The sequence below is a fragment of the Myxine glutinosa genome, chromosome 8 (genome assembly GCF_964187855.1).
Source record: "Myxine glutinosa chromosome 8, kmMyxGlut1.1, whole genome shotgun sequence".
NCBI classification, from domain to species: Eukaryota; Metazoa; Chordata; class Myxini; order Myxiniformes; family Myxinidae; genus Myxine; species Myxine glutinosa.
Genome location: NC_136268.1, coordinates 97,152,405 through 97,173,605, shown reverse-complemented (window position 1 = coordinate 97,173,605; position 21,201 = coordinate 97,152,405). Strand labels below are relative to the sequence as shown.

Sequence of the window (21,201 nt, the reverse complement as noted above, 5' to 3'; positions counted from 1 at the left end):
CAGGTTGTGTGGTGGAGGTATGCTCTCTACCGAGTGCCCTTATAGTTTAACAATGTATTTGTATAAACTAGGGCATGCCCGTACTATATCTATATCTAAAATTATATCCCCCCCCTCTATTTACATGAAATGGTTTGGTCCAAAGCGAACGGCTTGCGAGTACGGTGACAATCCCCCCCCTCTATTTACATGAAATGGTTTGGTCCATTCGCAAAGCCAAAGCGAACGGCAGTTACGAATCGCAGTTACGATGAATCGCAAAGTAGTTTTAATTAGTTTTAAAACATAGTTTAACGCCAACATAGTTTGCCAACGTGAAATAAATGAATACGCTCTCAAATGTGCCGTCCGAGGCAGAGTCTGTTCGGCACGTTCGGCACACGTGATAGCTCGCTGCTCTCTGATTGGTTGAATCGTTTTTTGGACATAGCTCGGTAACTACTTGTCCGATTAATATGAAACCTTGAAAAGGCACATCCTCGGGTCCCCAGCAATATACCTGGCAAGTTTCAAGTATATCGGACCAGAAGGAAGCCAAACAGTTCAATCTTGGTTTCATCAGACCACAGAATCTTGTTTCTCACAGTCTTGAGAGTCATTTATGTGCTTTTTTGCAAACTCCAAGCAGGCTTTCATGTGTCTTTCACTGAGGAGAGGCTTCTGTCTGGCCACTCTGACATAAAGCCCAGATCGGTGGAGTGTTGTAGTGATGGTTGTCCTTCTGGAAGTTTCTCCCATCTCCACACAGGATCTCTGGACCTCAGCCAGAGTGACCATCGGGTTATTGGTCACCTCTATTACCAAGGCCCTTCTCCCCCAATTGCTCAGTTTGGCCGGGCGGCCAGCTCTAGGAAGAGTCCTGGTTGTTCCAAACTTCTTCCATTTAAGAATTATGGAGGCCACTGTGCTCTTAGAAACCTTCAATGGAGCAGAATTTTTTTTGTAGGCTTCCCCAGATCTGTGCCTCGACACAATCCTGTCTGAGTTCTGCAGGCAGTTCCTTCGACCGCATGGCTTGGTTTTTGCTCTGATATGCAGTAAGCTGTGAGACCTTAAATAGACAGGTGTGTGCCTTTCCAAATCATGTCCAATCAATTGAATTTACCACAGGTGGACTCCAATTAAGGTGTAGAAACATCTCAAAGATGATCAAGAGAAATGGGAGGCACCTGAGCTAAATTTAAATTGTCATAGCAAAGGGTATGACTACTTATGTCAATGTGATATTTCAGTTTTTTCTTTTTAATAAATTTGCAAAACTTTCTAAAATCCTGTTTTCTCTTTGTCATTATGAGGGGAAAAATGAATTTAAACGATTTCAGCATAAGGCTGCAACATAACAAAATGTGAAAAAAGTGAAGGGGTCTGAATACTTTCTGAATGCACTGTATATAAAAGAAAGTTTTTGTTTGTTTGTTTGTTTGTCTGCACGCGCTAATTTCCTGAACGGTGAAAGATAGGAGGAAACCTCTGAAACAAAAAATGTCGGGACGGGCCCCGGGAAGGTTATAGGCTAGGTGGCGAGGCCTGTCGAGGCCACCTCGGCCGGGCTGGGCCCATTTCGCAATTAAAAGCTGAGCTGAATTACAGTAGTCAATCTTCTATGGCCGCGAGTAAAAGCTGAATTATAGTAGTAAATGAACGAAATGCAGCCGCAGCTGGAGAGTCAAACTCCGTTGCTTCGCAAGGCCGCATTTTATTCCTTTTTTAGTACAGAAGATTAAATTCATTCAAAAAGAACCCTGGCAACACCGGGTGCATTCAGCTTGTATTAAATAAGATTTTGACTTGTTTAATGATGTTATTATTATTGTTTTATTATTGTTTGCTTCTCGGCGGTGAAGTTTCAACTCTATAGTACTTGCCTGATTAGAGTCGCTGATTCGGCTTATGTTTATGTTGATGTGTTTCATTTATCATGTGAACGTAAATGGTTATATACACCAGTAAAGTGTTTCACAGTGATATCGATTTTGTGTGTGTGTGTGTGTGTATCACATTGGTTGTTAACTCCATATGTGGGATTCTTATTGCTTTTTCTATTTTCTTTCTTCATGCTTAAAAAAAGATCATTGAAGCAGCAATTGTTACTGGAGGATTATCAGTTTGTAGTTTGTGGGAGGTGGCGACCTTTTTGGGTTAATTTTATTTTTTGCTTCTTCAAAATATTAATGAAATAAAAATTCCCTTTCAGGAAAATGCTGCTGCAGCCGTTCGGTACAAATGGTCTTTGCCCCTAAAATCCAAACATTACTGGCGCATAGTATCAAAGCTTCAATGATCAGTGTTCACACCACGTCTGTGCCCCCCACAGGTGTCTTTCACAACAAGTAGGTGAATTATAGCCGGCACACAGTCTAATTTCCAACTTACTGCCCTCCTAGCTCCAGTTCAACAGCAGGCATGCCCAGCCTGTTCGTGAAAGACTTGGGTTGATCTGGGGCCCAGGGGTGTGAGTGAGCCTGGGAGTGTGAGCCCGGGGAACAAGTGAATAACGGGTGTGAGTGAGTGTGACCTTTTACTTGAATGTTTAGGACCCCTGACCGAAAATATCCAGCATAATTGCATTAACATAGGTAAGCTCCCTCCAAAGAACATACCAAAGAAGGCAACATGTCAAGCAGCAACTAACATACCTGGCTGGAACTTGGCTTGGGAAGGGTTTTCCGTGCTCGATTGATACGTGGACTTTGTGCAGTGCATGATTCTGTAATTGAGTTGTTGCCTTCCACACCTGGCCATTTTCCTCCAGAGATACCTTGGCCTCCTTTATGTGTAGGAGACCCATACACCGAACCTGATCCAGTCAAAACAGCAGGACCTACAGCCACAATATAGCATAATTAATTGCTGATTGTTTCATGAAAACATAAAATATTAATCGAAAGCTTACATTTTGGGTAGTTAAACAGAGAAGATGGTGCAGAGGTAGTGCACTTACCTTTGAGTGTCTTGTCTGGGTTTGTTTGATTCCTGGCCTGACTAAAAACCGTCGGAATGATGCTTCACAGAAAGGGCACTGCATCATAAAGTGCACAGTCCATCGGATGGACATTACTCTGGGTGACCCCTCCATTAGCATCGGTTGGTGGATATTAAAGATCCCACAGGTGTCTTTCAAAACAAGTAGGTAAATTATAGCCGGCACACAGTCCAGAGCTGGTGTTGGCTTCGCGGTTAGGGAGCCGGCATGGGATCCTCGGATCCTGAGTTCGAATCCCGATCAATCGCTGAATTAACGCCAGGGGGGTTGACTCAGCCTGTCATCCTTCCGAGGTCGGCAAATTGAGTATCAGCTTGCTGGGATGAATGATCCCAGTGTGACCCAGATTAGAATAGGTACACCGTATCCCTGCGCATCGTAAGAGGCGACTTCGGGTTGTCGTCAGGAAGGGCATCCGGCCATAAAACATTGCCTCAAACAGGGAACCATGATTGTCATGGGGCCCGCAAGGCTAACCCCCACACTAGCAGGGAAAAATTGCCTTAAAACGATCATTCATTCATTCATATTCACACAGTCCAAATTCCTGTTCATGAAATACTTGGGTTGATCTACCTCCTTTGGCTAAACCCACAAGGTGGCATTAAATTAGGCAAATACCTAAATAGTAATAAAGCAAATACGTATATTTTGGCCAGTAAAGTTAACATTTGCATTGCAATCCCAAGATTTAGGCAATAGCTGTGTGTGTGTGACATGTGAGAACAAGAGCGAGAATTGCTTTGCAATAAATGTCCCCTCCCGATGTTATATTTTCCAAGTCCAAAACAGGCAAAACTCTGAAAAATTGATGAAAAGCCCTGAAACTCGAACTTTTTCTGTAAATTGTCATAATAAAGCCATGTACCAAGTTTCAGTTGAATATGTTAAAGGGTATGAGAAAAAGTCTGAAAAACCACAGGTGGGACGGATGGACAGATAGACAGATGATCAGATAGACGGAGAGCAAACCTACAGTCCCCTCCGGTGAAACCGGTTGGGGACTAACAAGCAAGATTTAAACATAAATGCATAACTTCCTGGTCATTGGAGCCCACCTTGAGGTTTGGTAACGTTAAGTGACATCTTGGCCCGACTAGAAGGGGGTGACAAAGTCTTGGCAGCATGGCCTGGAATTACAGTTCCTGTCATCCAAGGAGGAGACATCATCTCTCCAGAAACAATCCCTGCGGAGACAGGCACAGACTGGGGCACCTCGGTGGAAGATGACGTGAACGATTCGGACTGTGCTGGTGCCGTTACTGTTGTTGTTATTGTTGTTGTCACTGCTGCTGCCGCTGTAATTAGGGTAGTTGCCAACGTTTCTGCTTTTGAGGTGGGCAAGTCTTGCACATCATGTTGAAGGTTGTGGGCATGTAATGGCTCGTTTGACTTAATATGCCCAGTGTCTCCAAACAGTGAATCCTCTGTATGATGATTTATTTCGGATGCGTCCACATTGTTGGAAAATTCATCATACAACTTTCCTGGACACAAAAATAAAGCATGTATTTAGCATGGCTGTTCTCAAACAAACTTTCAGTTCCATTTGATAAATATATTCAGAGGCAAAATATTGGAGGCATGCGGTGATTATTGACATCACAGTGTGAAAGCCTTTTCAAATAACTCTTCCAGAAGAACAATCCAATTACATGCTTATATTAATCAACCAATGTTGGATAATACTCACTCAAGCATCAATTGTACAGGGTGTTACACTTTGGTTGTTAATATATTTAGAACCACAAAATATACAACAATGCCCTTTTGTTTATATCATAAAGAAACGCATAACGTTTTCTTTATTTTCAGGTGTGGTAGTTTAGGTTCAATGTAAATAAAACGGTGACTACACAGGAGAAAGGTCAGTGCGTTGAATGGTTCATCGAGACGAGATCCGACACACAAGTTGAAAATTTCTGTACAAGCTATGGAAGGAATCCACCATCGTGGACTAGTATCAGAGAGTGGTAAAGGAGGTTTAAGGAGACCGGAAGTTGTCAAAAACAGAAAAGTACCGGTCGATCAAGCACAAGTGCAGCGGACATTGAACGAGTACGTGAATCATTTCAACAAAGTCCATGAAAAATAAATCCGACGCGCATCCAGAGAACAGGTACTACCAACCACCACTGTACAAAGGATTTTGCATGAAAGACTGAAGCTTAACCCTATAAGGTGCAGATTCTGCAGGAACTCAAACCAAACGACGGACCCAAACGCAAGGCATTTACCTTGGAAATGCTCAGCCACGTAGAAGATGACAAAGGTTACCAGAAAAAGGTGATGTTCACAGATGAAGCTTACTTTCATGTATCGGGAAGGGTCAACCAGCACAATGTAAGAATCTGGGACTCTGAAAACTCCTATATGGTCATTGAACACATACAGGACAGTCTAAAGGTCAATGTGTGGTGTGGCCTTCTCCATGACCGCTTGGTGGTTCCGTTTTTCTTTGTGGAGGATACAGTGACCTCAACAATTTACATGAACATGTTGGAAGGATGTGCCTTCCCACAGATTGAAGACCTGCAACCCGATATCATTTTTCAGGAAGGCGTTCACCCTCATTGAGCCTTAATCGTTCACGCCGTCCTGAATGAATATTTTCGGGGTCACTGGATTGGCCGAGATGGACCAACCTCCTGGCCCCCACGATCAGCAGACATAACCCCCCTTGATTTTTTTCTGTGGGGGTTTGTCAAAGATGTTGTCAACAACACCAAGGTGGCAAACCTGCAGGATCTTCGTTCTCGGATAACAGCTGCATGTGCACTGGTGGACGGAAACATGCTGAGCCGAACATGGCAAGAACTCATGTACCGCCTTGATGTCCTGTGCGTGATAAACAGAGCTCACACTGAAGTGTATTGATGAAGTGTCCAAAACTTTATGGGTTTCTGTATCATATAAACCAAAGGGTATCGTTGTATCATTTGTGGTTCTAAATATATTAACAACCAAAGCTGTACAAGTCTTTTTGGAACACTCTGTACATCATTTGACTAAAGTAACTAATTTAAGCACATGATATAAACTAGAACTAAAGAAGGTGAGTTGAAATATGCACAACAACCAAACGCATTTAAGCCATTGCTTGTCCAAATGGACAACCGAATACAACCTCACAAGTGAAATATCTCTGAGATTTAAAGGCATACCCTGACTTGTGTCCCGAATGGTGGCATGCTGCTTTGATCCTCCTAATCCCATCACACTTCGGGTATCAGCCTCCATTGAAGCCTGGAAGAAAACAAGCAAACAGAATAGAGAGAAGACATGAGGCAATGGAAATGTTACTCAAAATGGGAAACAAAGAAGGTGAATGCCATTTAAACAGGCAACCGAATGAGGACAAGTCCTTCTTGTGATGGTGAACTGTCCTCATTTGGGCATAAGTGAAACCATTATCCAGCTGCAGTCCAGTAAGATGGATTGTTCTTCTACTGTAGTGAGGAATTCCAGAAATGCACTTAAACTGCATCTGCTGCAGCAGGCACATTACACCTACCGATGGAATTACGCGAACCCTTCAACACCAAAATTTAAACTTTTAATGGGTTGGAAACATGGGAGTGAAACACGGATCCCCGTCAAGGCATGAGCATTTGACAAAGCAAATCTGCAATGGGCCCCTGCCAATGGGGGCAAAGACTGCATTGTTCTTATTTCACTTTGGAAGCACTTCAGGAATGTGGCTGTCATGTCTTTTCGGGGACATGTGCAACCCCAAAACACACCGTGCGGGCACAAATCTTTTACATCGGTCGTGTGCACCCCTATTGCCAGATATTGCTCTCAGATCACCCAGCACGTGATATTCGCCTTTCATCGAATACTGACTCTGCTGTCCAAATATCCATGGGACATCTCACTATGCATAGTCCACTCAACCCTTCGGATCCGTAAACCTGAAATTATACCACATTTGTATGGAATATTTCAATGGAGGCCAAAAAGAAAAAAAACCTGAAATGTGAGAAATCAGATATGGCAGTAGATGTTCATTCCATTGGGTCTGGAGACACTATCGTTGGTGTTGACATTATCTATTCTAGAGTAAAAGTCCCCATTTTTGTAAAGAAGGTGCAGATAAAAACGAACCATCGTCGGATCGCGTTTACCTCCGATGTGCTTACCGACACAATGAAGCAAATGGCAAATGAAAAAAAAGAAATCTCCTTTTACTGTAATTTGTCATGAACGCCACAGGGCACTCGTACATCTGTGCGGGTTATGCAATCAAATTCCTGCAATGTGCATCCATTTCTCAGATCTCCTTTCCAAATCCATTGTCGTTTTGAAAAATAAATTGGCATATTTTGCTGTGAGGGTTATGTGAAAGGACAATGAAATTTCAACCAATGACGTGAGAAGAGCTTCTTTTATTGTATTCCGGCTCATTTCAAACAAACTTCTGACACAGTTCAATAATACCCTGCTAGCCTTTCCTTTCTGCTGACAGAAATCCTGTAAAAAACCAAGGCCGACAACATGGAGGTACGTAAGTTATACTTGGATGTTAGGCAAGGACGTACAACCGTTCAAAGCAAAATCTGCTGAGCCCTTTGTCATTGTTTACATTTTGCTAAAATGAAGCATCAACAAATCAACCCAACTCTCGTCACAAATGACCTACAAAACATTTGCAGCATCAAAGAGGAGGAATTTTAAGCCATTTATCATGTTCACTCCACATATGAATCACCAATATTTTCCAGATATTGAGAGAAAAAAAGTCGATTTTTAAGTGCAATAAGACCCCCAACTCCAAGTATGTCATGTCATGGACCAGGCAACCAAGCCGAGAGACCATACGATTTGACTATAACCTTTCACGGAGCGTGAGCGCAGATTGATAGTCATTAGGTCTATCAGCAGTCCTTTACTGCTTAATGGACTGGCCGGACGTCGCCTCTGAGCTATCTAGCCTGGGTTTGAATCTAAACCCAGCTATAAACTGTCATCCCAGTGTTTCCCAGGCAGTGTGATTCACAAATGTGTGTGCCATCCATCGGATGGATATTAAACTGGGAGCCCCGTCTGCCAGCGTTAGTTGGTGGACGTTGAAGATCGCATGGTGTCCTTCGTGAATGGCAGGCGAGTTATCGCCGGCACCCTGAACAAAATCTAAATTCCTCCTCTAGCCTACAGGGGGCACTGCATCAGCTGCATAGCCACACCTTTGCAATAACTGATGCACACCAGTAGCCGTGGTCTGCATACAGACTGCGTAATATTTTTCATTATGTTTTAGATTATCCCGTACAATTTTGACAGGGCAATTTCCTTCGCATTTTAAAATTCTTGTAAGCCGGAATGCTGAAATTAGTTGTTGAAACATACTTCAATTCCAAATTTGAGTATCACTAGTCGAGTGGTTCCCAAGTTATGCCCTTTCAAAGATGGTTGCATTGTGGACTCCGGCCCTCCACTCTCCCCACTTAAAACGGTCACATATCGGAATCTATATGAACTCGGAAGGTAAATGAGACAATTTCAGAAAGCTTTGAAGGCATACATTTTTTAAAATGAAATCGTTCAATAACTTTTTTTGAAGACCTTTGGGATTGGCCTTCAGCCTGATCACACAATTAATTCGGCATGATCAATTTGCGAGTTGTTTCTGTCAAAGGAGCTTACACATCTACTCATCATGCCCTTCTAATATAACTGAGGGAAGCAAAATAGAACCGAAGGGTAAGGAATCGCCTTTTGATTCTGAAGTGGTGGCTGAAATAATTTTTGTATACATAGTCGACGCTCGTGGAAGAGCTCGTGCAAGTACACTTAACAGATCAGGGAACAACAGGACAAAAGGAACAATAGAGAAAGAGGAGAAACACCAACAACAGAGTGAAAGGCCAAGATGGAGGCAGACTTGGACTAACAATCATGGGTGTGGGGAGGAATGGGGGCAGGAGAGGATGCATGGGGTGGATATCGAAGGAAACTCCAAGGAGGGAAAACTGGGAGGAGGAGAGATTTAGGTGAGAGAGGAGGGGTAAGGTGAACAAGGGTAGAAAAGATCATGGACATCAACATCGAAGCTAGTGATGCTGAAGGAAAGGTAAGATTTAGTCACCTGAGTATGGGAACTGAACACAGACTCATAAAGCAGGATGACGATCAACATCGGGGCCTTCACAACACATGTTCACAACACATGCATGTTCTTCCTGCCGCGGTTGCAGGATTCATTCTGGTGAGAATGTTGTCTATTGGTACAAAGAGAACGTCTAGGTTTTGGGTGTACTAGTGAAGAACCTGTCCTTAAGGACGGGTTAATCCCCCAAAATCACGATGGGATAACTGTCCCAGAAATAATGCATGTTAGTATGACTTAGGTATGCATAATATCAGCTCCTACCAGGAGCAGCGCAATGTCCTACATATTTACATAGTGAGAATTGGGGGCCTCCCCCTACCCCCTCCATTCCAAACCCCCTGGGACTATGTTTTTTTTTTTACCAATTAAAACCTTTGCAGGCACACACCTGAGTACAACCACCAGTTTTCAACTCATTCTGTCCAGTGGTTCAGTGATGCATATACTTCAAATAAGCAAAAACACAAATAAACTGACACTTGTCAAATTAGAACGACACTCAGTAGAGAGCATACCTCCGTCTGGTGAACAGTTTACGTTTTGTATCCCACTGATAGGCCGGATCTGAATTCGGACCTGAAGCAAAATCTAATCGGCTTGTTCTTGTCACCTAACCAACATATCCACCAAGTTTATCCATAACTCATCCATAACCTTTTTTAAATATTACGTTATATATCGCTTTTTGCCCGATCCCTCAATGGTGAAGAATCACTTAAAATTAAATAATTCTAGTAGCCGAATCCATATTCAGATCTTCACCAAAATCGAATCCATTAGTCCTGGTCACACACACAACCGGTCCACCACGTTTCGTCCAAATCCGTCCATAACTTTTTGAGATATCCTGCTATGTATATTGTATAGTTTTTGGCCCGATCTCCCAATGGTGAAGAATCACTTTAAAAATTCTAGTAGCCGGATCCGAATCCGGATCTTCACCTAAATCTAATAATTTCTTCCTTATCACATACGCTACATCTCTGCCAAATTTCGTCCGAATCTGTCTGAGACTTTTTGAGATATTCTGTTCACAAACAAACAAACAAACAGATAGGGGTGAAAACATAACCTCCATCCACCTTTGGTGGGAGAGGTAACTACTTTTGAGGACCTTGAGAGATAAACAAAACCCTGAAGTATGACCTTTGACTTGACCTCACACATGTTCAGGCATGATCATTAAACAACAAACTTTTCTGTCAGAAAAGCTTTCACATTAACATTTGACAAAAAAAAAAGAAGCTGTTTGTTCTTAATATTGCCACAAGTTCACTTTCTTTTCCATCACATCAGTTTCCAACAATATTGTCCAATAAAAGTGGGTGCTGTGACCCTTTACAGTTGTGGAACCACAACAAGACCAAGGCTCTCCGTAACCTCCAAAAATATGCTGCCACAGACTATCCTGATAGATCTGCATCTGCCAACTTGGGAAAAGATGTGTGTTCCACGTCGTAAAAGGTCGAAACTGAATCCGAAACAGAACTACACATATTCTGAGGAAGAAACTAGGCCATGCACCAAAGAAACTGGCGATATGATGGAAGTCTTTGAATAGTCCATTAAGATTGAGGTAGAGGAGCGAAATAATCCTCCAAATTTGTGAAACACAGTTTTTGAGGAAGCGGCTATCACAAATGTAAATATTGCAAAGAGAAATTGGATATAATGAAGGAGACAATGGAAAGTAAGTGTCATCCTCCTGGAGGGGAAGTGATTCCACATGAACATTACAGTATTTCAGATTATGACTGCACGGCGGTTCTTTGAATGGGCCAAGATCAGCATCTTATCTGCGTCGTTTGACTGTCACATGTGCTGAGCACTCAGGAGAGGAAGAAGAAGCCCTTGCAGCCATTTTACTGTTGCCAAAGCTATCTCAGGCATGCAGAAGTTTCACAGCATCATGCCAACATCCAGGAACAGTGTTATCTGAGTTTGCTTGTCATCTGATACAAAGGTCTACAAATGTCCTGTAAAGATAATAACTTTCTATTTGAAGAAGCAAAAGGTTTTCTCCCTTGCAAACATGACAACTGGTGGTTGAGGTGCATCCTTTGAGCAGATCAAGATGAAGGGATCACACTGTATTGTTATGAATTAGGGGTAGAGGAATATCTAGATCCAGGTAGATCTGAAAAGGTAGGTGTCCGGCTGTCGTGATAGGGAACCTCACCTGTAATAAGTTCTGTGTAGCCCGAATGTCGGATTAAGCTTGTATCTTTGTCCCTGTTACGAGGGGGTGGGGCATGCTAATTAGTACAGGGATTATGGGTAAAATTCCCTTGTGTGTCGTTCTCTCTGTGAGCATCCCAGTGTCCCTTATGGCAATACATCCCATAGACATTAGATAGGCCCATTAGCGCACCACACATTAAATAATTTCCCCCGCCGCCACAATGACTTTGGAAGAGCCAACAGGCAGCAGCCACGCAGTACGCCACCATGGGCGACAAACATCGTGCCAGGCAGGCTGGAGCCATGCCCAGGAGGACTCTTGATTGGCCAGAGGGGTGAGCAGCAAACACCACACCGATTGGCAGAGTAAGGGAGGACATGTGATTGGTCAAAGTAAGGGCAGAGAGCTTCCCCGTAATTGGAGAGAAAAAGAAGGACTTGTGGTTGGCCACCGACCAATGCCAATGGAGGAGGGCGCAAAGCGCTCAGCCAATGAGAAGACACCAACGCGGTGAGAAGATTCGGGAAGGTGAGAAGCGAGGCACTGGTTGGAGAAAAAGCGCCAGTGACGTCAGAAGACGGCGAGTAAAACTCTCGCTCGCCTGCATTTTGTCTCTTGCCTTCCCTTGACTGTCCTTTTGTGCTGGACCCTCTCTTGTGTTGGATCTCGTCCCGTTTGGACCCTCGCTCGTTGGAATTGGAAGGACGTTGGCGCGCTGACGATTCTCCTGCCCAAATTTCACGCACGAACCTTGCGAACGATTGCGCGGGGACACGAGGCTTGGAGTGCAGCGGCGTCCGTGGGCCTGGTGGAGCGCGAGCGGAACGAGGCCTACTTCCCACTGACCGGAGCCGCGGTCGGACGACTGCGCTCGGAACCGGACCATCCTTGATGACTGCAGACTACTGATTGAGATAAGACGCACCACATTCCACAACACGATGAGACATTTATTTTATTATCCTTCCCATCGTGTATTCGAAGTGTGTGTGTGTAAGAGCGCTCAATAGGGGGTTTAGTTTTATCATAGCGTTTCCCTGTCCCAATATTTATTTCGAATAAACCCTTGTATTATTTTCCCTTTCTATTCAAAACCCTTGGAGAACGCTTGGATTCGGAAGAGGGTCAGAGAGCGGTATTCAGCATTGCAAAGCAGATAGCGAAAGAGAGGTGTGATGTGATGGGGGTGAGTTGCTTGAAGGACGAAGTGGGACAAATCGTTGTCGACCCAGATGGAATTAAAGGACGATGGAAAATATATATGGAAATGCTGTTGAATACAGAGCATGAATGGGATGGCAACATAGAGAGTAACCCAGTTTTAGGACCGGCAGAGAAGATAACTGAGAAGGAAGTTGAGGAAGCGATAAAAGCAATGAAGAGTAGAAAAGTGGGAGGGCTGACGGGAGTTGTGGGAGATATGTTGAAGGCAGCAGGAAGTTGGGGTGTGAAGAGAATGACAGAGATCTGTAATCTGGTGGTGAAAGAAGGCTGCATTCCAGTGGCTTGGGAACTGAGTACCCTCGTCCCTCTATACAAGGGGAAAGGTGACCCTCTGGAGTGTGGCTCGTACCGAGCGATAAAGTTATTGGAGCATGGAATGAAGGTATTGGAAAGGGTGTTGGAGAGGAGGATAAGGAAGAAAGTGAAGATCGACGAAATGCAGTTTGGATTTATGCCAGGAAGAGGCACAACAGATGCGCTTTTCATTGTGAGGCAGTTGCAGGAGAAGTACATGGACAAGAGGAAGAAATTGTTTCTTGGGTTTGTTGATCTGGAGAAAGCATTCGATAGGGTTCCACGCAAAGTATTGACATGGGCATTGAGGAAGTTAGGAGTGGAGGAATGGTTGATCAGAGTAGTGATGGCAATGCACAAAAAAGCGCGCACAGTTGTAAGGATGAAGGATGGGAACAGTGGTGAGTTTGAGGTGAAGGTGGGAGTGCATCAGGGTCAGTACTAAGTCCACTACTATTTGTAGCTGTGATGGCTCAGAACATGCTGGCTCAGACATGCTGGCTCAGTACGTAAAGGAGGGTTTACCGTGGGAGTTGTTGTATGCAGATGATCTGGTGTTGATTGCGGAAAGTATGGATGGACTGAAGGAAAAGATGAACAAGTGGAAGGAATGTATGGAGACAAAAGGTCTGAAGGTGAAAATCGGAAAGACGAAGGTGATGGCAAGTGGTAAAGCATGTCGTGAGGTGGAAAGAACTGGGAAGTGGCCCTGTGCTGTGTGTAGGAAGGGTGTCGGAGTGAACTCCATTCAATGTACAATGTGCGCTGAGTGGGTTCATCAAAAATGTAGTGGTCTGAGAGGGTCATTAACCAGTGTGGCAGCTACATTCAAATGTAAGGTGTGCACAGAGGGAGCTGCAGATGGAGGAAATGTTGAGATGGATCTTGGAGACGGCGTGAAGCTGGAAGGTGTGAAAACATTTTGCTACCTCGGAGACATGCTGAATGGAGAAGGTGGATCAGACTCGGCAACGGTTGCTCGAGTGAGATGTGCATGGAAGAAGTTTTGGGAACTGAGTGGCGTGCTGATGAGGAGGGGAGTGTCGTTGAAGCTGAAGGGAAAGGTGTATGCTGCATGTGTGAGAAGTGTTATGATTTATGGGAGCGAGACATGGGTAATGAACGTAGAGCAGCAACGAAGGTTGGAAAGGGTGGAAATGTGAATGGTTCGATGGATGTGCAGAGTATCGTTGAGAGAGAGGAAGACAAATGATGAATTGCGAAAGATGATGGGAATAGAGCCTGTGATTGATGCTGTGAAGAGGAACAGTTTGAGATGGTTTGGTCATGTGTTGAGGAAGGATGAAAGTGACTGGTTGAGAAGAGTGATGGAAATGAATGTAGAAGGAAGAGGAGGACGGGGAAGACCGAGAAAGACTTGGCTAAAGATGGTGGAAGAAGAAATGCGGGCAAGGGGGTTAACAAGGAGAGATGCAGAAAATAGGGCAAAATGGAGAAGATTGTCATGGGGACCGCAAGGCTCCCGCTCTAGCCAGGGAAAATGGCCTTTAAAATGCATGTTGTTGTTGTTGTTGTATTCAAAACCCGTTTTGGTTTGATTTATTGATTTCAGGTTGAAGACCCCTGCGGCCGTGAAGGTAAGTCGGCATAGTTCATTCCGTCTCACGTGTGTTACGGATTCGTCACTTCCGTTGTGGTGGTTTTCATCCACTGTAAACATTTCTGATTCCATGTATTATTATTGTTGTCATTTAAAGGGAATAGATATTTCTATTTTCAAAAGTTAAAAGTTAATGTTTTAAATGAAACAGGAACCGGACGGCGACGAAGAGGAAGAGGGAAAAAAAGAGGGCGGAGCGAGTGAGTCGGACAAGAAAGCCGAGCTGCTCCGAGTTCTGAAGCGAACGTTGTCGAGCGGGAGTCACTAGCGAACTTTCGGGTTTCCCGGGAAAGGGATCCCTGCGACAGAGTTGTCATCGCTGTGACCGATCAACCTGCGTGTCAGGTTTTTGGCGGTGGATTCCGAGATTTATCGTCGGGCCGTTACGTCTCAAGAACGGGTTATCGGCCATTTTGACTCGCGCGCTTCGTGCGTCGAGCAAGGTTTCTTTGCTTCGTCAGCCGTTTTCACCGCTTTCAGACGTATCTGGTGTGTGTGTGTGCACCGTGGCTTTTGAAGATTAATTTGCGGTTCGCCGACTGTGAGCCGTGAAAGTCCATACCCGAGGGTGTGATTTCCCAGTCGCCTTGAGGGCGCCTTTGTGCAGCTTTGGGCTGTGTGACTGTACTTGCCATCCGCACGGGATTCTGGTCTTGATTGGACATCGTTCTGGCGATCGCTGGAGCGAATCGACTTCGGCTTGAAACCGGCATCAACTTGGGTTTGAGGCCGGGAAAGAGGCATTGGGAATGTTCTGGTTTCACTCACTTGGAGCACAGTGAGTTATATATTACGAAACTGATGGTACCATCATAAAGTGGCAGCTCGCACGAGTGCGGGGTAGCCGCGCCCGCTGCACAAATAGGGGGAATTGATGTGCGGGACCTCATGGCGCAGATTAATGCAGCCATACTAATGGCGAATATGGGGCTAGAAGCCAAAATGGGAGAAATGGGGGGCCAAATGGGAGAAATGGGGGGCCAAATCCTCCCTCCAGGTCTTTAAAACAGCTGTTCACCACCATCTCTTATCTTCCCCCATCCAAAACCTTGATCTTTTCTACCCCCACTAATTCACCCCAGATCCACCTTGTTTGAAATTCCAACTTCTTTCCTGGAAGTCCTGGCAGTGTCCATATGTTTATACCTCTCCCACCCCCCCCCCCCTTCACATGCCTCCCCCCCAAAGCCCTCTCCCTCCCACAGATCTCTCGATGTCTCCATGTCTCTCGGTCCCTGCTCTCAAATGTTGTGTTTGTGTCCTTCCCCCTCTCTCCCCATCTTGTCTACCGCTCCCGATGTTATTTGTTTTATGTGTCTGTTTGTCTTTCTGTGTGATTAATGTTCGCTCTTTCACGAGCCTCGATCTTGTATACAAAAAAAAAATAAAAAAAATAATAGGATATATTGCTTGTACATTTGATTACTATTATTGTTGTACTGTTATTCTTGTGTGATCTTAATACAATATTTGTTTGTGAGTAACAATTGGTGTGGCTTCACCAATGATCTTTGACATACGGAATAACACATTTTTATGCCGTGACTCCTCTCGGGGCTCGGAGGTACACCGTGACCAGGGGGTCGGGGAGGAGCACGTAACACGTGTCAACCGCCATTGAATTGGAAACGCCTCATTAAGCTCGATATTCCATCCGCGATCCCCTGGTATTAACCAAGAGGGGAATCGCTCGACAGTATTATCCCCACTCACATGGACCTTCACCATCATTGTCTTCATATCTATTGTTATGGGCAGCCCCCCCCCCCCCCCCACTCCCTTTACCTCTGGTCCCGGTGGACCTCCGAACCCCGAGAGGGTCCCCGGCAGAAAGATGTGTTATCACTGGTTGAAACCCAGCAAATAACGTCCCTCAATGGAACCAGCAAATGAAACAGCCGAACCAATGATGCAATCACCCCAAGTTATAAGCAAACCAGACTATATTATAAATCACACACAAAGCAAGGGGGCAATCACCCCTACTTTCAAATCTTACGATAATATTAATATCCTTGTCAAGCCCCCTTTACCCCACTCACGGCACCTCCCCCCAATGTCTCTGCTCCCCTCCAAGGCGAAGTCCAATGTCTCTGTGCGTTCCCGTGATCGGGGAGTCAAGGCCCGGTGGTCAAGTGAGGCGTAGACAAGCGAGACGACCCCGAGGTCACGTGCTCAGCCCCCAGCAGCACAGCGGTGGCGAGGAACCTCACAAAGATGCCCTCCGACGTACACATTGCGGTTCAACCCGCGAGCCTCCGTATAATTCTCGCGTGTCCCTTTCTGGCGCAGCCGTTCCTGGCGATCCACCAGGGAATAATGCCCAGCCGACACGACGAAAGCCTGTTCGCGGCCGGGTGCTCGCATGGCCCAGATGGCGGACGGCTTTCGCTCCAACCCGGATTCTCAAGGCCTGGATCCTCCGGGACCTCAATGAGAATACCTGACGACACCGGCTCCACGCACTCCGGCGATATTTCTTATCGACCGAACTTCCCTTCAAGGACGCAAAGTTCCCTCGCCCAGTACGGCGAACGCTCGGCCCGGCGCCTCAACCACCACGTCCTCTTTTCCTCTTCGCCCCACCTCTTTTCTTCGCTCCACCTCTTCCGATCTCGATCCGGATTTCCGGCCACATTTTACCAGGAGCACTTTTAAATCTTTTACTCAGAACAACCCTTTCCCTTAAGTCACAATAAGCATAATCTAGAATACTTCGAACCAGCAACAATACTCATAACAACCATCATTAAAGCAGAGTCCGTAACACTTCCCCCCTTCAGGAAAGAAAGTTTGACCACAGCGAAAACTTTCTTTGCAGGCCAACTTGTCAACAAACCACCTATTGCCTCCTGATAGCACTTTTCCCAGGAGGCCGAGCTGAGTATTCCCTACATGGACGCCTTTGGGAACGTGAAGTTCACGGTTAGTCCGTGCAGGAACGTTTACTACATGGACGCCTTCAGGAACGTGGCGTTCACGGTTAATCCGTGTAGGAATTTTGGCTCAGCTGCTCCGCAGCATTCAGTGCTTCGACTCTTTCTAACTTCCCTAAGATTCACGGTTGGACCACCTGTCACTGTAGTCACGTGAATAACGGTCTCCTTCTCGGCCGCTACCCTGATAGTCGTCCTTTCGGGAGCGGCCGTAACTCCGGGAGCCTCCATAGCAATATCGGCTGAGGCCACCACCAACACTACCACCAAGTTGTCCTCTTCTGTAGCCCCCTCGACGCCGACGAAATGCCTTCCCTACTGTTATGGTCCGACCCTCCAACTCCTGGTTATTCAGATCCTTTTCTGCATTTCTGGCGTCCTTTGAGTTTTCAAATGTGACAAAGCCAAACCCTCTTGACTTTTGGCTCTCCCTGTCTTTTATCAGCAGCACTTCCAAAAGCGGTCCATATTTGTTGAAGGTAGACTCCAGAACCTCTTCCTTTGTTTTGAAGTTCAGTCCACCTCCAAAAAGCTTGCCAACTTTGCCTCCATCCCTGACTGGTGTGGTGTTACTTCCCATATCGGACTTTTTCACAACCATCAGGTTACTAGAAACTTGACCCCCGGCCAAATCATTCCCAACCACAACTGATACTCCCTCGACAGGAAGAGTGGCTTGCAACCCCACAGTGACCGGTCCTGACACCAAATCAGACTCTAGAATGATGATATGAAGGGGAGCGCTAACCCAGCCACCGATCCCCTGTAACCGAACACTATCACCAGTTGCTGTACTCTCCGACAATGGCAAAATGCCTTCAAGCATTAAGGATTGATGTGCTCCTGTGTCCCTCAATACCCTAACAGGTCTTGGGTTAGTCGAGTCTCCCTCCAGTGAGACAAACCCCTCATAAATAAATGGTTGGTAACTCTTCTGTGGGCGATTTCTCACGTTTGCCATCGCATTCGGAGTTGTACTAGTCTGACTCCGCTCCTGATTTTCCTTTCCCAAAGCATGACAGTGGGACATCAAGTGTCCTGGTTTATGGCAAAAAGCGCAAGTAGGCCCGGAGGAGAACCTCGTGGTCTGCCTCGAGGCCCACAGAGGATACGTCTGCCTTGAAACCGTTGACTTCTGACCTCTAGAAGTCGTGATATCAGAGTGGTCCTCCTCTCGAGGCCGCCCCCATGAATTTTCGTTCTCCGCCCCTGCCGTACCATAGCTCCCCTGGCTAAGTCTAGGCGAGATGTTAGGGTTGTGGAACCCCATCCTGTGGGTTAAGCCATTGTCATCTGCCATGGTCGCTGCCTCATACAACTTTGGTACTTTCCTTTCCTCCAGGTGTATTTTAATGTCCTCGTGGACACACTGTTGGAACTCCTCCACCAGGATCAATTGTCGCAACAGTTTGAAGTCTTTCCCAACTCCTTTTGAATCGCACCACCTATCAAACATGGTTTCTTTCAATCTGGCAAACTCCACGTGGGTCTCACCCTCCCTCCTCCTGGCATTCCGGAATTTCTGCCGGTAAGCTTCCGGGACCAATTCATAGGCTTTGAGAAGGTGTTTCTTCAATACCTCTCCTGGAGTTCTCTTTCCAGTACTTTTAACCTTTCCTGGAGTTCTCGTTCCTGTGCTTTTTCCCTTTCCTGGCTCGGTAATTGCATCTCCAGTTTCCGGAGCTCCACATTTTCTTGTTCTTCTGGTAACCAATCCCAGGCTACCTCTTCCCATGCTTTTAATCCCACCATAGATTGTATCACCACTGTCTGCAACTCTGCCTTTCTCATATTAGTTCGGACCTCCAAGCTAAAATGTTTGGCCAATTTCCAGAGGTCCGATTTTACTAACGCTCTGAACTGTGCTTCACTCGGGGTCACCGTAAACTTCTCTGCGTCAAACGCCATAGTGACTACTGGTAACACCTGTTAACCTTCACACAAGAAATTTCTAACAAACAAAAACAAAAGTATTTTTTTGTTTGTTTGTTTGTTGTTGTTTGTTTTTGGAAAAAATTTGGGAATGTTGGAAAAAGTTCCAAACTTGGGAATTCTTTCCCGGACTAAATTTAGGAATTTTTTTAGATCCCGGACGAGACCACAATTTCTGTTACGGGCTCTCTCCCCCCCCCCCCCCCCCCCCCTTTACCTCTGGTCTCGGTGGACCTCCGAACCCCGAGAGGGTCCCCGGCAGAAAGATGTGTTATCCCTGGTTGAAACCCAGCAAATAACGTCCCTCAATGGAACCAGCAAATGAAACAGCCGAACCAATGATGCAACCACCCCAAGTTATAAGCAAACTAGACTATATTATAAATCACACACAAAGAGCCATACAGCAAGGGGGCAATCACCCCTACTTTCAAATCTTACGATAATATTAATATCCTTGTCAAGCACCCTTTACCCCACTCACGGCACCTCCCCCCAATGTCTCTGCTCCCCTCCAAGGCGAAGTCCCAATGTCTCTGTGCGTTCCCGCGATCGGGGAGTCAAGGCCCGGTGGTCAAGTGAGGCGTAGACGAGCGAGACGGCCCCGAGGTCACGTGCTCAGCCCCCAGCAGCACAGCGGTGGCGAGGAACCTCACAAAGATGCGCTCCGACGTACACGTTGCGGTTCAACCCGCGAGCCTCCGTATAATTCTCACGTGTCCCTTTCAGGCACAGCCGTTCCCGGCGATCCACCAGGGAATAATGCCCAGCCGACACGACGAAAGCCTGTTCGCGGCTGGGTGCTCGCGTGGCCCAGATGGCGGACGGCTTTCGCTCCAACCCGGATTCTCAAGGCCTGGATCCTCCGGGACCTCAATGAGAATACCGGACGACACCGGCTCCACGCACTCCGGCGATATTTCTTATCGACCGAACTTCCCTTCAAGGACGCAAAGTTCCCTCGCCCAGTACGGCGAACGCTCGGCCCGGAGCCTCAACCACCACGTCCTCTTTTCCTCTTCGCCCCACCTCTTTTCTTCGCTCCACCTCTTCCGGTCTTGATCCGGATTTCCGGCCACATTTTACCAGGAGCGCTTTTAAATCTTTTACTCACAACAACCCTTTCCCTTAAGGCACAACAAGCATAATCTAGAATACTTCGAACCAGCAACAATACTCATAACAACCATCATTAAAGCCGAGTCCGTAACACTATCTACTGTATCTTCATACCGAAGGTCAATCCTACAAGGACTATAATTACCTCTGCCACCAAAGGTGGATGGAGGTTATGTTTTCACCCCTGTCTGTCCTTCCATTTGTCTATCCATTTGTCCGTTTGTCTGTTTGTTTGTGAATAAGATATGTCAAAAAGTTGTAGACGGATTCGGACGAAATTTGGCAGAGATGTTTTATGTCTGAAAAGGACGAAATGATTAGATTTTGGTGAAGATCCGGATTCGGATCCGGCTACTAGAAATTTTAAAGCCATTCTTCACCATTGGGAGATCGGGCAAAAAACGATATCTGGATATCATGGCAGGCATGATAGCAGGATATCTGAAAAAGTTGTGGATGCATTTGGACAAAACTTGGTGGACCGGTTGGGTGTCTGATAAGGACAAACAGATTCAATTTTGGTGAAGATCTGAATATGGATTCAGATATGAGAACTATTTAATTTTTAAGTGATTCTTCACCATTGGGAGATTGGGCCAAAAACTATACATTGTGGGATATCTCAAGAAAGTTATGGATGTATTTGGACGAAACTTGGTGGACAGGTTGTGTGTGTGACAAGGAAGAATCGATTCGATTTTGGTGAAGATCTGAATATGGATTCGGATATGAGAATTATTTAATTTTTTTAGTTATTCTTCACCATTGAGTGATAGGGCTAAAACCAACATATAGCAG

General features: G+C 45.7%; 1 protein-coding gene across 11 annotated transcripts in view; it reads right to left on the bottom strand.

The window, feature by feature from the left end:
* LOC137432743 (histone-lysine N-methyltransferase EHMT1) overlaps nucleotides 1-21,201 on the bottom strand; it is a 280,570-nt gene that overhangs the window by 233,123 nt on the left and 26,246 nt on the right. For all 11 annotated transcript variants that reach the window (XM_068124901.2, XM_078783567.1, XM_078783569.1 and 8 more), the window contains exons 2-4: nucleotides 6,148-6,229; nucleotides 4,042-4,470; nucleotides 2,637-2,821 (exon numbers count right to left, since the gene is read on the bottom strand). In XM_068124901.2, the coding sequence (XP_067981002.1) occupies nucleotides 2,637-2,821; nucleotides 4,042-4,470; nucleotides 6,148-6,229 (696 nt within the window). The remainder of the gene's footprint in view (nucleotides 1-2,636; nucleotides 2,822-4,041; nucleotides 4,471-6,147; nucleotides 6,230-21,201) is intronic.